Consider the following 13,093-nt stretch of genomic DNA (forward strand, 5'->3'; position numbering starts at 1 on the left):
AACAAAGCATCTAATTCTTGCAATATTTTTGAGATGATAGTATGCTGATTTAGTTATTGTATACAACTAGCTATCGTGTGTGTGCAAGTCTTTTTGCTGACACTCCTCTTTTTTTCACACTACAGAGCAAAAAGTGTTAGAGATTTTCTTGTTAAATCCGATACCTTTGTGAAAGAGGGATGGATGCAAAGGTAATGACATTTTTTATGCCTGTCTCAAATGTGCTGCTTAAAAATATACGTAGAAGATCGCCGACAAATGCCCGAAATCAAAGGCAAATCAGATCTCGTTCACGCGAGTGACAATCACACAGTGTGAATGAGCAAAGATGCGATCTGAGAGAATCGCAGACGAGTCGCCGACGCCCGTGAGATATTTGGCATGCTAAATATCTGGACCTGTCCGCGATTCAAAATCCTGCTGTGTGAATGTGTTCTGACTGAAAACTACATCAGCGATGAGAGCAAGATACAGTTATAGACCAGAATATCAGTATTTTAATAGATATATTTACAATTATATCAAACAGAAACAAAGCACAAACATTTACTTGACCAGCAGCAACAGCAGCACATTGCAAAATTATTTATTTACCCCCAACTCTCTTTGCAGAACACACAATCCTTGCTCCCCTCGTCTCCCCAACCATTTCCTCCAGCATAATTGTTTTTCTCCTTTTCGCTGCAAATCAGCGCAGACACAATTTGGATCACAAGCTTCTTGCAGGCTATCATTTTTAATAACAATTTCAGTCTCGAGCGAGAACTCCTGTCTCAAGCACGTGTGATCTTGCATTATTTCCTTATCACTTCTCACGCGTGTTTGGTTGTGAAACGTAATTTGCGAGCCAGACAGCGATTCTTTCTTTTGTAAAGTCATGCAGTGTGAAACCCCCTGTCGCCGATGCATCGTGCAGTGTGCACACAGCAGTGACTGAATGTTACCCCAGATAGTCGAGCAGTGTGAAAAGAACAGTGACCTGACTACTTTGAAAATCGTGCAGTGTGAACTCGGCATAAGGATGCTGCACAGCGGGAAGATTAAGCTGCTCTGCTCACCATGCAAGGCCAAGGAATTCTACTGCTTCAGCTGTACTATTGGGCCACTCAGACAAAAGGTGTGATTAGCTGGATACATGAATGCAGAACTGCTCACTGGACAGATATTGAAATATATAACAGTAATTGAGAAGAAGTTTAACATAACTTTTAATAAAAAAATGATCTAAAAAGAAATCTAGTCCTCACTGGCTCTGGCCATGAAAGATCCAACTGTTGTTCCTTCATTGCCCGGGAATACGGCCTTCGAAGGATGCAGCCTCTGAATTGGGATGTCTCCGGTTACTGATGAATGGATCGACTTCTGTCAGCTTGTTGAACCCATTTTTATTTGGACAATTTCTACCATATGATGGCTGAAGCAGCAGCGCATGACACTGTTTTCACGTTAACCAGATCAACATTGTGAACAGAACTCTACAAAACTTCAGTGAAAACATCAAATGATCATGCAATGGGATAAAAGCTTCTTTTCCCTGCAAACGATACCATGAAGAATGTAAATAATTAAACAAATCAAAAACAAAAGGTAAGCAGGTATCAGTGTTAATTTCAGTATTGTTACTGAAATTTCAGTTAATAAAAAATAAAAAACGTCATTAAAGGCGACAACTTTTAAAGTAAAAAAACAATAAGGCTTCACTATTCTAGGAGAATAGCATCATCGATAACACGACATCTTGTTCCCTCATTTCAGGGAACCGAGGTTATGTCAGTAACTGGAGACTTTATCAAGGACACCTTAACATGTGAATGACCTGTAATAAATAAATGATAAGTGATGCATAAAATCAATGACGCACTTAAACGCACTTATGCAATGCTAATTTTCTGAACTTTTTCTTAAAAGTTAGATGCTGAATAACTGTGTTCATGTTTGGAAAAAAAGTTAGTTTGATACAATTTAAATTACCGCCATGTGCATTATTTTTCAGATATGTACAATCAATTTGCACATAATGTAATGAATGTATGCAGCTTGAAAACACCTATCTGAAAATGATTGCTCTATTAATCATTGCCTTGTATTTGATAACCAACTTAATAACTTAAACTGTACATATTTATATATGATGTTTATATTAGTATGTTCAATAATGTACTTTCATATTTATTAGAGCTCAACATCTTTACACATTGGAAATAAGTATCTTGTTAATGCTTGTTAAACATTTGAATTTACTAATAAATCATAGGGCCCTATGATTTGGAGATGTAGAAAATGCAGATGGAATCATAGAATCAAGTGTTATATGTATTAATTTGATTACCACCGTAATTTGTATTAAATCATACATTTTTAAATAAAAAATTTAAACATACAACACAGAAGTTTTCAATAATTACACATGCTTTTTGATTATTGCCATTTAATTTAAACATTAAGTCCAGAAAAATACCAATTCAAAAAAGGAATACAGAAAAATTACAACTATTTCATTGGGACCTACAGATCCCAGCAACTGTATGCATCTGTGTAAATCTAGAATCTTGCTTAAGTGAATATTTTAGCATGAAATTCTACTGTAGCCATTGTCCTCATTCTTTAATCTTGTATACAGACCAAGGGAGGTAATCGACTAACATTAAGATGTGTGACTTTTGCTAGTTCTCACAAATTAGTATCAGGCTAAAAATAAAGGCAGTTTGTGAGTTCCAAAGTAACTAATCGAAAGAAGTATGAAATGCTATATCACTGATCTTGTGGATGCTTGTGGAATGTTTTATTTAGGTTTCAAAATAACACAATCTGTATTTTTAAATAGTACATATCTGTCTCTCTCATTTATGTTTTATGTTCAAACTTTACCAAAAAATTTTTTTTATGATGGTTATACATAGTAATAGATTTTCACAGTGCAACAACAAAAAATATTATTGAAATAGTAAAAGTTTCGAATTTGTTATCGAATTTATCAAAATTTGTAATAATTTTAATGTTTTTATGTGTTAAATAATTTTAATGAACCTGGTTGCTACTGTGTGTTGTACACTAGGTGGTGATGTAATGCCACTGCCTCATTTCATACAAACCTTATCCATTATCTGAGAATCATTTTTGGAGAGAAATGTACTACTAATATACTTTTTATTATTATGCAATGCACTATATAAATTTTATTATATATTTTCCATGTGTCCACATTAAATCTAAAGTATGATTACCATAATGAGAATGTTCTGACATGTGTTGTTTAACTCCCAATAGTTTAAAATGTCTATAAATGCCAAAATCAATGCATCTTTTTCATTATCTTCATGGCTCAGCAAATAATAAAGACTTTATCTGCAGCCAGTACTAACTCAGATAGAAAATCAATAAATTATTTCATAAAGTCTCTTTAGATTTTGGTATCCGTATCAACCATGGAAAAAGCTTTATTGATCAACCAGTATTGTTGAATGTATCCATTTCTTGTTAAATTGATAAATCAGCTTAAGCAACTGAGAGCTTCACTGTAGAATCTGCCACATTGCGTCCCGTTAATCCATCCACTAGCCACCTGTGAACATCTTTATGTCACTCTAGAACTAGGTACTTGAATATCGATTTTGCAAGATAAGGTTTGTTGGATAAGATTGAATATCTTTTCACGCACTGAATATATTTGTATATTCTGTGATCTCCTTTGTGTGTTTGATAGGCATCACTTATGGATGTCACAATTACTTGACAAGAAATTTGAAAACAAGTTTTGGACAAATGGAAAGGATGGTTTTCTTTAAAGATTAATGAAGTGGATGTTTAAGTGAGGACAAAAAAAAAGGGGGGTTTTGAGACTTGTTTAAAATGTTTGTTGTGAACCCATTATTTAAAAAAAAACACTTGGCATGTTTGGTTAAATTAAAACGACCCTGGTGCGATTGCTCTGTTAGTGCGGTTCATTTGAATAATCGTGAACGCTGCCATCCGAACCCTGGTGCCACCAAACAAGCAGGCTGAGATCGCTGAAAAGATGGATCTCGGTTCTCTTTCCAAACGAACTTTGGTGCGGTTTGAATGAAATATGAACGCAACACAGATCAAAGATATGTAAACGAACCAAAAACAGGACATGATGCCACAAGATGCGACTCTAAAAAGGACAGAATGCTCAAGCACTCCTGTTTTTTCCTCGTCATAGTTACCCATCACAGTTCGGTACAGGTATCAGAAATGCGTCTCCTCACAGCTGATATTTTGATAAGTTCCCGGCAGATCAAATGTTTGTGACACAATGAGCGCATTTATCCCAGCACACAGCATTGCTTTGGATGTTTGATAAGTTCCGACACAAAATATACGCAATAAAAGCCGACCAATCAGGTTGTGAACATATCACTATGCCTTTAGGTTCGGGATCTTTAGGTTCTGTGTTAAAACAACAGTGTGACCACTAAGAGGACCAAGACTACACTATTATTTATTTTTTTGGTCCAGACCAATCGAAACAAGCAAACCGAACTACACGTGTGAACACACCCTTAATGATTGCCATGAACTGTATCACTAGTTGGATTAAAGTTAAACTCCACAATTGTATAACTGATATGATTGTATAAGTGACACTCTTGCATAACTCTATAACTGATTGTATAATTGACACTCTTGTATAACTGATTGTATAACTGACATAACAGCCGTAGTGGTTATAAAGAGCTTTCCCCACTCTTCCCCACTTGCAACTGACAAGATGAAGGTCCTAGAGGGATTTCTTTCTTTAGGTTTGTTGACTGTTTTTTTGAGCTCCAGTAATGCAAAGCAACAGAAGTTCAGGATTCCTGTCCATCAGAAATCAGCTTCTGCAATCTCATACCAGAAGGTCTGGGAGAAATTCAGAAGTCAAAGCGAAGCTGAGCGTGATGAGTTTCTGAGTGGCTCGTTCCCAGCTGATTTTGAATGGTCCGTCTCCAGTGAGAGTTTCAAAGTGGAGGGTGGATGGGCTGAACACGGGAAGGGTGAGACTATATGGGATCGTTTTAGCCATGAGGGTCATGTCTTTGACAAACAGACCACTGATTTGGCCTGTGATAGTTATCATAAGGTGGACTATGATGCGTATCTGCTTAGGGGAATGATGGCACCTAATTATCAGTTCTCAATTTCCTGGGCTCGCATTTTCCCCACTGGACACAGAGAAAGTTTGGTTGACGAGGGGGTTGCTTATTATGACAAGATGATTAACACACTTCTACAATCCGGCATCGAGCCTACTGTTACCCTGCATCATTGGGACCTTCCCCAAGCTCTGCAGGACTCAGGAGGCTGGGTTAATGACTCTATTGTGGAAGCTTTCAAAGACTTTTCTGACTTTTGCTTCTCTCGTTATGGAGACCGAGTCAAAACATGGATCACTTTCGGCAGCCCCTGGGTAGTGAGCAACTTGGGGTATGGAACAGGGGAACATCCGCCAAGTATGAAAAACCCAATAATAGCCTCTTACAAGGTGTGTTTGACAATCTGAAAAAGTACCATCTATTTTATGATTTTATGAAGTATATATTGGCAATGCTTTGCTTGTTTTCACAGGTGACCCACAATGTTCTGAAATCTCATGCTGAAGCTTGGCATATTTATAATGATAATTACAGGAAACTGTACAGTGGAAAAGTGGGCATTGCTCTTAACTCCGATTGGGCAGAGCCAAGGAATCCCGTAAGTGATCAGGATGTTGCAGCAGCTGAGCGTTATTTGAACTTCAAGCTGGGCTGGTTTGCTCACCCCATATTTGTAGATGGTGACTATCCAGCCGTGCTGAAGCAACAAATAGAGAAAAAGAAAGGTGAGTGTGGTAAAGAGCTGGCAATACTCCCCGTCTTCACTGAGGCAGAGAAACAAAGAATCCGAGGCACAGCTGATTTCTTCGGACTTAATCACTACACTTCCCGACTGATTAGTGAGAGCTTGGGTAGATGTGACGCTGGACCCAATAATGTTGGGGACTTCGAGGCTTATGCGGACCCCACATGGCCCTCCACAGCTTCTGACCAGATCCAGTCTGTTCCATGGGGGCTTCGGCGGTTATTGAACTACATCTATTTAGAGTACACATCCATCACAAAGGTGCCCATCTATATCACAGGAAACGGAATGCCAACTGAGTACTATGGTGATCTGCTCAATGACATTCAGCGTGTCGACCATCTCAAAGCTTACATCAATGAAGCAATGAAAGGTAAGTATTTTAAGGGAACTGGTCAGTGTTTAAAACTATGATTATATTAATCTTTTTAGTGGTAACAGGTCAGTTTGTGTGAAATCAGAGAGTTGGTGACCTAAATCTAAGATCTGTAAGGTATTTCTTAGAGATACAAATTTTTTTATATTTGAAGTATTTATTATTTTGAGGCCAAAAAATGCCTTATAGGGAAGCAGTGTATCTGATATCTCAAAAAGTTTGTTGGCCATATTTTTTGCATAGAAACATTGCTCGTGTAGACCTACTTTTAAGCCAGTTTCAAGATTCTCCTAGTTAGTCAATACTGATAGATGATAAAATATTGTACTGTCCTTTTGATCATAACAGGGACTTAAACATCACATTTGAGCTATTAAGCTTAAAACATGTTCTTGTCTTTTCATGGATGTAATTAAGGCTCCAATGTCACCCACATCTACAAATGTTATATTTTTTACAACTTCATGGGCCATGTATGAAAATATTTGCACCCTGAGAAGACTTTTAACGGTGTAAACTTGAAGGAATCAGGTTTGTCTATCCAAAAATCATAATTATTTAAATATAATACACTAAACATGGTGTTTATTGGCTTGGGAATAATGAATCCTTCAGGGAGCTGAAAATATATGAAAATGTTAGATTCTGCAATAATTTTACAGACCTTAGTTTTAGGTCACCAACAACATCAGATCTGACACTGACTGACCGTAAAACAATCTTCTACCAATGTAACAAAACCCTTGCCAAACCTTAACATCCAGACTTTATATAGTAATACAAGATCACTATCTACTAACTACTTCTTTCTACTACAGCTGTGCATTTGGATGGTGTTGTCATCCAGAGGTTTACAGTCCAGTCTCTGATGGATGGTTTTGAGGGTCCTCAAGGCTACAGTCAACGATTTGGATTGCACTATGTGAACTTTGAAGATCCTGACAGGCCAAGAATCCCCAAAGCATCAGCATATTACTATTCAAAGGTGATTGAGCATAATGGATTTGCTGAGACTCCAGCAAGCTCTAAGATGCAAATCTATGGAAATAAAATTGAGAGCACAAAACTTCCTAGTCTGCCACCATCTGAAGTTCCTTCAAAATCCAAGGTTGTTTGGGAAAAGTTCTCCCCTCAGACCAAGTTTGACAGACAGCTTTATCACTATGGAACATTTCCAGAGGGATTCCAGTGGGGTGTCTCTTCTTCAGCATATCAGGTTGAAGGTGGCTGGAATGCAGATGGAAAAGGACCAAATGTTTGGGATACTTTCACTCAAAAACCTGGTATGATCCCAAACAATGACAATGGTGATGTTGCATGTGACAGCTACAATAAAATAGATGAGGATCTATACATGTTGAGAGCCCTAAAATTGAAGACTTATAGATTCTCCTTGTCATGGTCTCGAATTTTTCCCAGTGGGAAAAAATCTTCTCTTAACCAGAAGGGTGTGGACTACTACAACAGGCTCATTGATGGTCTCTTGGCAAACAATATCACACCCATGGTGACTCTCTACCATTGGGACCTGCCACAGGCTTTACAGAACATCAACGGTTGGGACAACCCAGAATTAATTAACATATTCAATGATTATTGTGACTTCTGTTATGCAACATTTGGAGACAGGGTGAAGTTTTGGATCACATTTAATGAACCCCAGACAATTGCATGGTCCGGATATGGACTAGGTCTGATTCCACCTAACGTAAACCAACCTGGAGATGCTCCATACAGGGTTGCACACAACCTCCTGAAAGCTCATGCACAAGCTTATCACACCTATGATGAGAAATACAGGGCATCGCAAGGAGGTCTGGTATCCATTAGTCTAAACGCTGAATGGGCAGAACCCCTGGACGTCAACAGCCCTCGAGAGGTGGTGGCAGCTGATCGAGCCCTTCAGTTCCAACTAGGCTGGTTTGCACATCCCATATTTAAAAATGGTGACTACCCTGATGCCATGAAGTGGCAGGTTGGCAACAAGAGTGAACTTCAAGGCTTGACAGAATCCCGCCTGCCTTCTTTTACTGACGAAGAAAAGGCCTTTATCCAAGGAACAGCTGATGTATTCTGCATTAACACATACACAACCAAAGTCGTGCGCCATGTGACCAGCATACTTGATGTTGAGTCTTATCAGACTGACCAGGACGTTGAGAAGAACTTTCCAGATGGCTCTGAAAATACTGGCGTTAATGACCAGAAGGCTGTTTCTTGGGGACTCAGGAGACTTCTTAACTGGTTAAAGGAAGAGTATGGAGACCCTGAGATTTATATAACAGAAAATGGTGTGGCTACAGTCCCTGCCATGACGGTTGATGACACTGATCGCATATTCTTTCTTAAGACCTATGTTGATGAGGCTCTTAAAGGTATGTTAACTATAGTTCTCATTCATGACAGTGCATACACACGTATTTGTCTGCTGATAAAGGTTTTTATGCAGAAATCATGAAATACATTACATATTTATATATATATATATAGTATATGATAATATGATTATTTATATATATGTATATATATTATATATGATAATATGATTATGAAAAGCTTTTTTTGGACATGGTTTAGGCGTAATTTATTCATACTGCTAGCTGTGTGAATGCACTCCCTCATTTAGAACAATCCAGATCCAGCAACATAGAGTAAAAAAAAAAGAAAAGAAAAAAAGTGTATTTGCACCTATGAATCCTGTGGAAATTTTGCATTAAATTATTTGCTCATGAATACACAAATTGTACAAAATGTATTAGTGAAAATGGCTTAATGTTTGTAATGGTGTTAAATTGTGCATTTGACACATTTACACGTATTGTCTTTTTAGCACACAACCTGGATGGAGTACGAATTAAGGGTTATATTGCAAGCTCTCTGATGGACTCCTTTGAGTGGCTAAATGGCTACTATATTAGCTATGGACTTCACCATGTGAACTTTTTACTTTCAAATCGGCCAAGAACTCCAAAGCGCTCAGCTCACCTCCTTTATGATATAATAAGAAATAATGGCTTTCCACTGCCAGTGGAGGAAGAAATGTTATATGGACATTTTCCAGAGGGATTTATGTGGAGCACAGCAACAGCTGCATATCAGGTACAATCCATTTTAACAAATTCAATTTTTAATCATATTTGATATATATTTTTAAATCATATATTTGCTTAAAATTATATGTTTCATGTTATGCTTTAACACCACAGATAGAGGGAGCCTGGAGAAAAGATGGAAAAGGTCTCAGTATTTGGGACAAATATGCACACACTCCCTCAAGAATAGCTAATGATGACAATGGTGACATTGCCTGTGACAGCTACAACAGGATCGCTGATGATGTCAATAATATAAAAAAACTGAGGGTCCGCCACTACCGGATGTCTGTTGCATGGCCCAGAATTATGCCAGATGGAACAAACAAGAACATTAATGAAGCTGGACTCAATTACTATAATAGGGTTGTGGATGCACTTTTGGCAGCTAATATCCAGCCACAGGTAGACTATTTTTTAAATAATTTGCATGCTAGAAATGCACTCTGGTAGCCTAAATAATACAAAATAAAATAAAATGTAAAAAATTTTGACAGTCTATTAATCATTTTGATCTGGCAGGTGACCTTGTACCACTGGGATCTCCCACAAGCACTCCAGGATGTTGGTGGCTGGGAGAATGAAACTATTGTCGATAGGTTCAGAGACTATGCTGATGTTGTGTTTAACAGTCTGGGGGACAGAGTAAAGTTCTGGATCACTTTAAATGAACCCCTGCTTGTTGCTTTGGCAGGATATGGCCATGGAACTATGGCACCAGGTATCATTCGCCATTAAAATGATACTTTTAATTTTTTTTAAATGTAATCAAGCCCACCAATTTCTGTGTTCACAGCTAATAATGCAAAATAAGGTTATTGATGATGGTCTATCTGTGTCCAGGTATAAATTCCAGACCGGCCACTGCACCATATGTTGCGGCACACAACCTCCTCAAGGCTCATGCTGAGGCCTGGCATCTATATAATGACAAGTATCGTGCAAAATATGGTGGCGTTATCAGCATCACTCTAAACTCTGACTGGGCTGAAGCAAGAAACCCATACAAACAGGAAGACGTGGATGCTGCCGTGCGTTATCTTCAGGTACAGATTTGTGATTCATCCATACGAACAGTGTGTAACCATGTGCATAAATCCACAATAAGCCACTCCTCTTCTTGAAACAGTTCATGCTGGGTTGGTTTGCTCATCCTGTGTTCAATGGAGATTACAGTGATCTAATGAAAGACAGAATTAGAGAGAGAAGTTTAGCGGCTGGCCGACCTCAATCAAGGTAATTCATATGTTATCTTCTTTGTGAGGAATTTAAAGCTTTGTATTAAAAAGTTTCAATGCTTATAAATGCTTTCACATTTGCATTTCACATCTATCAGGCTTCCAGAATTTACCCCTGCTGAAGTAGCGAGGATTAATGGGACTCATGATTATTTTGGATTCAACCACTACACTTCTGTCTTAACCCATTACTTGGACTACAAAGACTACGAGGACTATGATGCAGACAGGTAGCCTTTTAGTTTTATTCGGCAAAGTCATTCTGTGTCAGGTCCAATTTGTTTAAAACCTACATCAATGTTTATTATGTCAAGTCAGATTTATTTGTATAGCACTTTTTACAGTACACATTGTTTCAAAGCAGCTTTACAGAAAATTATAGTGTTCATGAATAAAATATCTTTATGCCTTAGACACATTTAGAAGATTATCGCTGTGCGATAATATAGTTTACTTTTTGTAAAGATACTATAACGCAGTTGAGATTTCCTTTATAATATATATTGAAGATATATGAGCAGATATTATATATTATAAGTGAGCAGATATGCAATACAATGTATGTATGCAGATAAAGTATTGACACAACATTTTGTAAGAGTTTGGCAATAATATAGTTACATACTGCAATAAAATGTTAAATTATGTTGCCATCTATTCCAGGGGTGTAGGAGTTGTATCAGATCGTACATGGCTGGAATCTGGATCCTTCTGGTTGAAAGTAAATCCTGCGGGATTCCGTAAAATTCTGAAGTTCATTAAAGATGAGTATGGAAACCCTCCTGTTTACGTAACAGAGAATGGTGTATCAGAAAGAGGGCCAATAGATCTGAATGATGTCCCCCGTATCCACTACTATAAGAACTATATCAATCAGGCCCTGAAAGGTAATCAGATCGAAAAGGACAGCATTAAACAAAAGATTTCTGTGATGCTTTTTCCATGCATTATTAATATTATTGTTTGTTTTCAGCGTGTTTGCTGGATGGTGTGGACCTCCGTGGCTACACTGCCTGGTCCCTAATGGACAATGTGGAATGGGCGGCGGGTTTTGAAGAAAGATTTGGCCTTTTCTATGTAAATCGATCAGATCCCAGTTTACCACGTATTCCTAAGGAATCTGTCTGGAGTTATGCTAAAATAGTGTCCTGCAATGGCTTCATTAGCCCAGGAGAAAGTCCCCATGAATGTCAGATCCTTGAACCTGAAGGTACAATAAATCTATCTATCTATCTATCTATCTATCTATCTATCTATATATATATATATATATGTCTGTCTGTCTGTCTATAAATAACTGAGTCTTTTCTGGTTTACAGAGACTAATCCTGCACCACCTCCTGGTGAAGAGCTGTTTTCGGAAGTGTCAGGTCCTGATGCTGATACAAGAAACAAAAAACGTCCAGTAGAGGAACACATTAACCTTCATAAAACGGACAATTTCTGAACATAATGTGCTTTACAAGTCTTAATATATATACATATATAGAAATATAAATTTAATTACTTATATTTACAAGTTGTGTAAATATAATTAAGTAAAAAAAATATGTAATTCATAAAGCTGAAAAAAAAAACAAGAAATGATTCTTTATGTAATCAAATGTTACTGGTAACTTCAACATTAACATGTGATTAGTGAAGATATGAACCAATGAAGAGCTATCCTTAACTACGACTGGAGTCATAAGTATTTCAACCATTTTCTGATTTTTATTAACTATTTTATTTCATAACTACTTTTCTCTCCAGGACTACAGTATGTAGAGTTTGTTTCTGGTGGGACACTCATTAGTGACTCTCAATCAGTGCGGTAGTTGTGTTGCTACGGTAATGCTGCCATTTTAATCTAATTAAAGTTGACTGCTTTGGTAACCTGAATTAATAATTAAAGACATGTTTGAATGTATTTTGTATTGAGATTTTTCATGATTGTTTAAATGTATATGCTTCTACTAGCATTAGCTTATGAACATGCCCTATTTTACATTTAAAAATGCCTTGTGTCTTTACAGGTATGTTTGGGCTTTATTTGAGTCCATATATGTTTAATTGTATAAATAAAAATAAAAGAACTACAAATAATTTGCATCTTTGGTTTTTGTACCGGTGGTGTAAAGGAATAAGGATGGCACTCTTAGTGTATGTTTATTCATATTTTAGTTAAAGGGACTATGTGTAGCTTTTTAGGTATTTTATTATCTAAAATCAATATTTGTATTAATAAATATGCCCTCAATGGTGTACAAATACCTATGCCAATGATCATACTAATCCTCGTAAACAAAGAATTTATTATCTTTATATACATGGGACGGGTAGGTCCACGGAGGCTTCCATGTAGTTCCGCCATCTTGAAAAACTATAATAGCACAGAGGGACAAAAAGTACTAGGCCAACGCGTTTTGTCCCTTTAAAATAAAATGAAGCATGTATTTCTAGCAATTAAAATGCTGTAAATAGCTACATGACACAAGCCAGCAAATCGTAGTACATTAGTGCTGTTCTCGACAATATACCTTTGTAAAAGTTGGAATTTAACACTT

At 37.2% G+C, this 13,093-nt stretch overlaps 1 protein-coding gene across 1 annotated transcript; it reads left to right on the plus strand.

Annotated features, from left to right (window-relative positions):
* Window positions 1-5,081: 5,081 nt before the first annotated feature.
* On the plus strand, window positions 5,082-12,013 carry LOC311289990 (lactase/phlorizin hydrolase-like). The gene is made up of 12 exons (XM_084408272.1): window positions 5,082-5,485; window positions 5,569-6,214; window positions 7,036-8,592; window positions 9,048-9,316; window positions 9,424-9,714; window positions 9,832-10,030; window positions 10,153-10,355; window positions 10,439-10,545; window positions 10,646-10,777; window positions 11,211-11,434; window positions 11,521-11,757; window positions 11,867-12,013. Exons 1-12 carry the CDS (start codon window positions 5,114-5,116, stop codon window positions 11,992-11,994), a joined length of 4,365 nt encoding a protein of 1,454 aa, XP_084264398.1. The 5' UTR covers window positions 5,082-5,113; the 3' UTR covers window positions 11,995-12,013.
* The last annotated feature ends 1,080 nt before the right edge of the window (window positions 12,014-13,093 follow it).

The sequence above is a fragment of the Rutilus rutilus genome (genome assembly GCF_951802725.1).
Source record: "Rutilus rutilus genome assembly, chromosome: 4".
In the NCBI taxonomy this organism is placed as follows: domain Eukaryota; kingdom Metazoa; phylum Chordata; class Actinopteri; order Cypriniformes; family Leuciscidae; genus Rutilus; species Rutilus rutilus.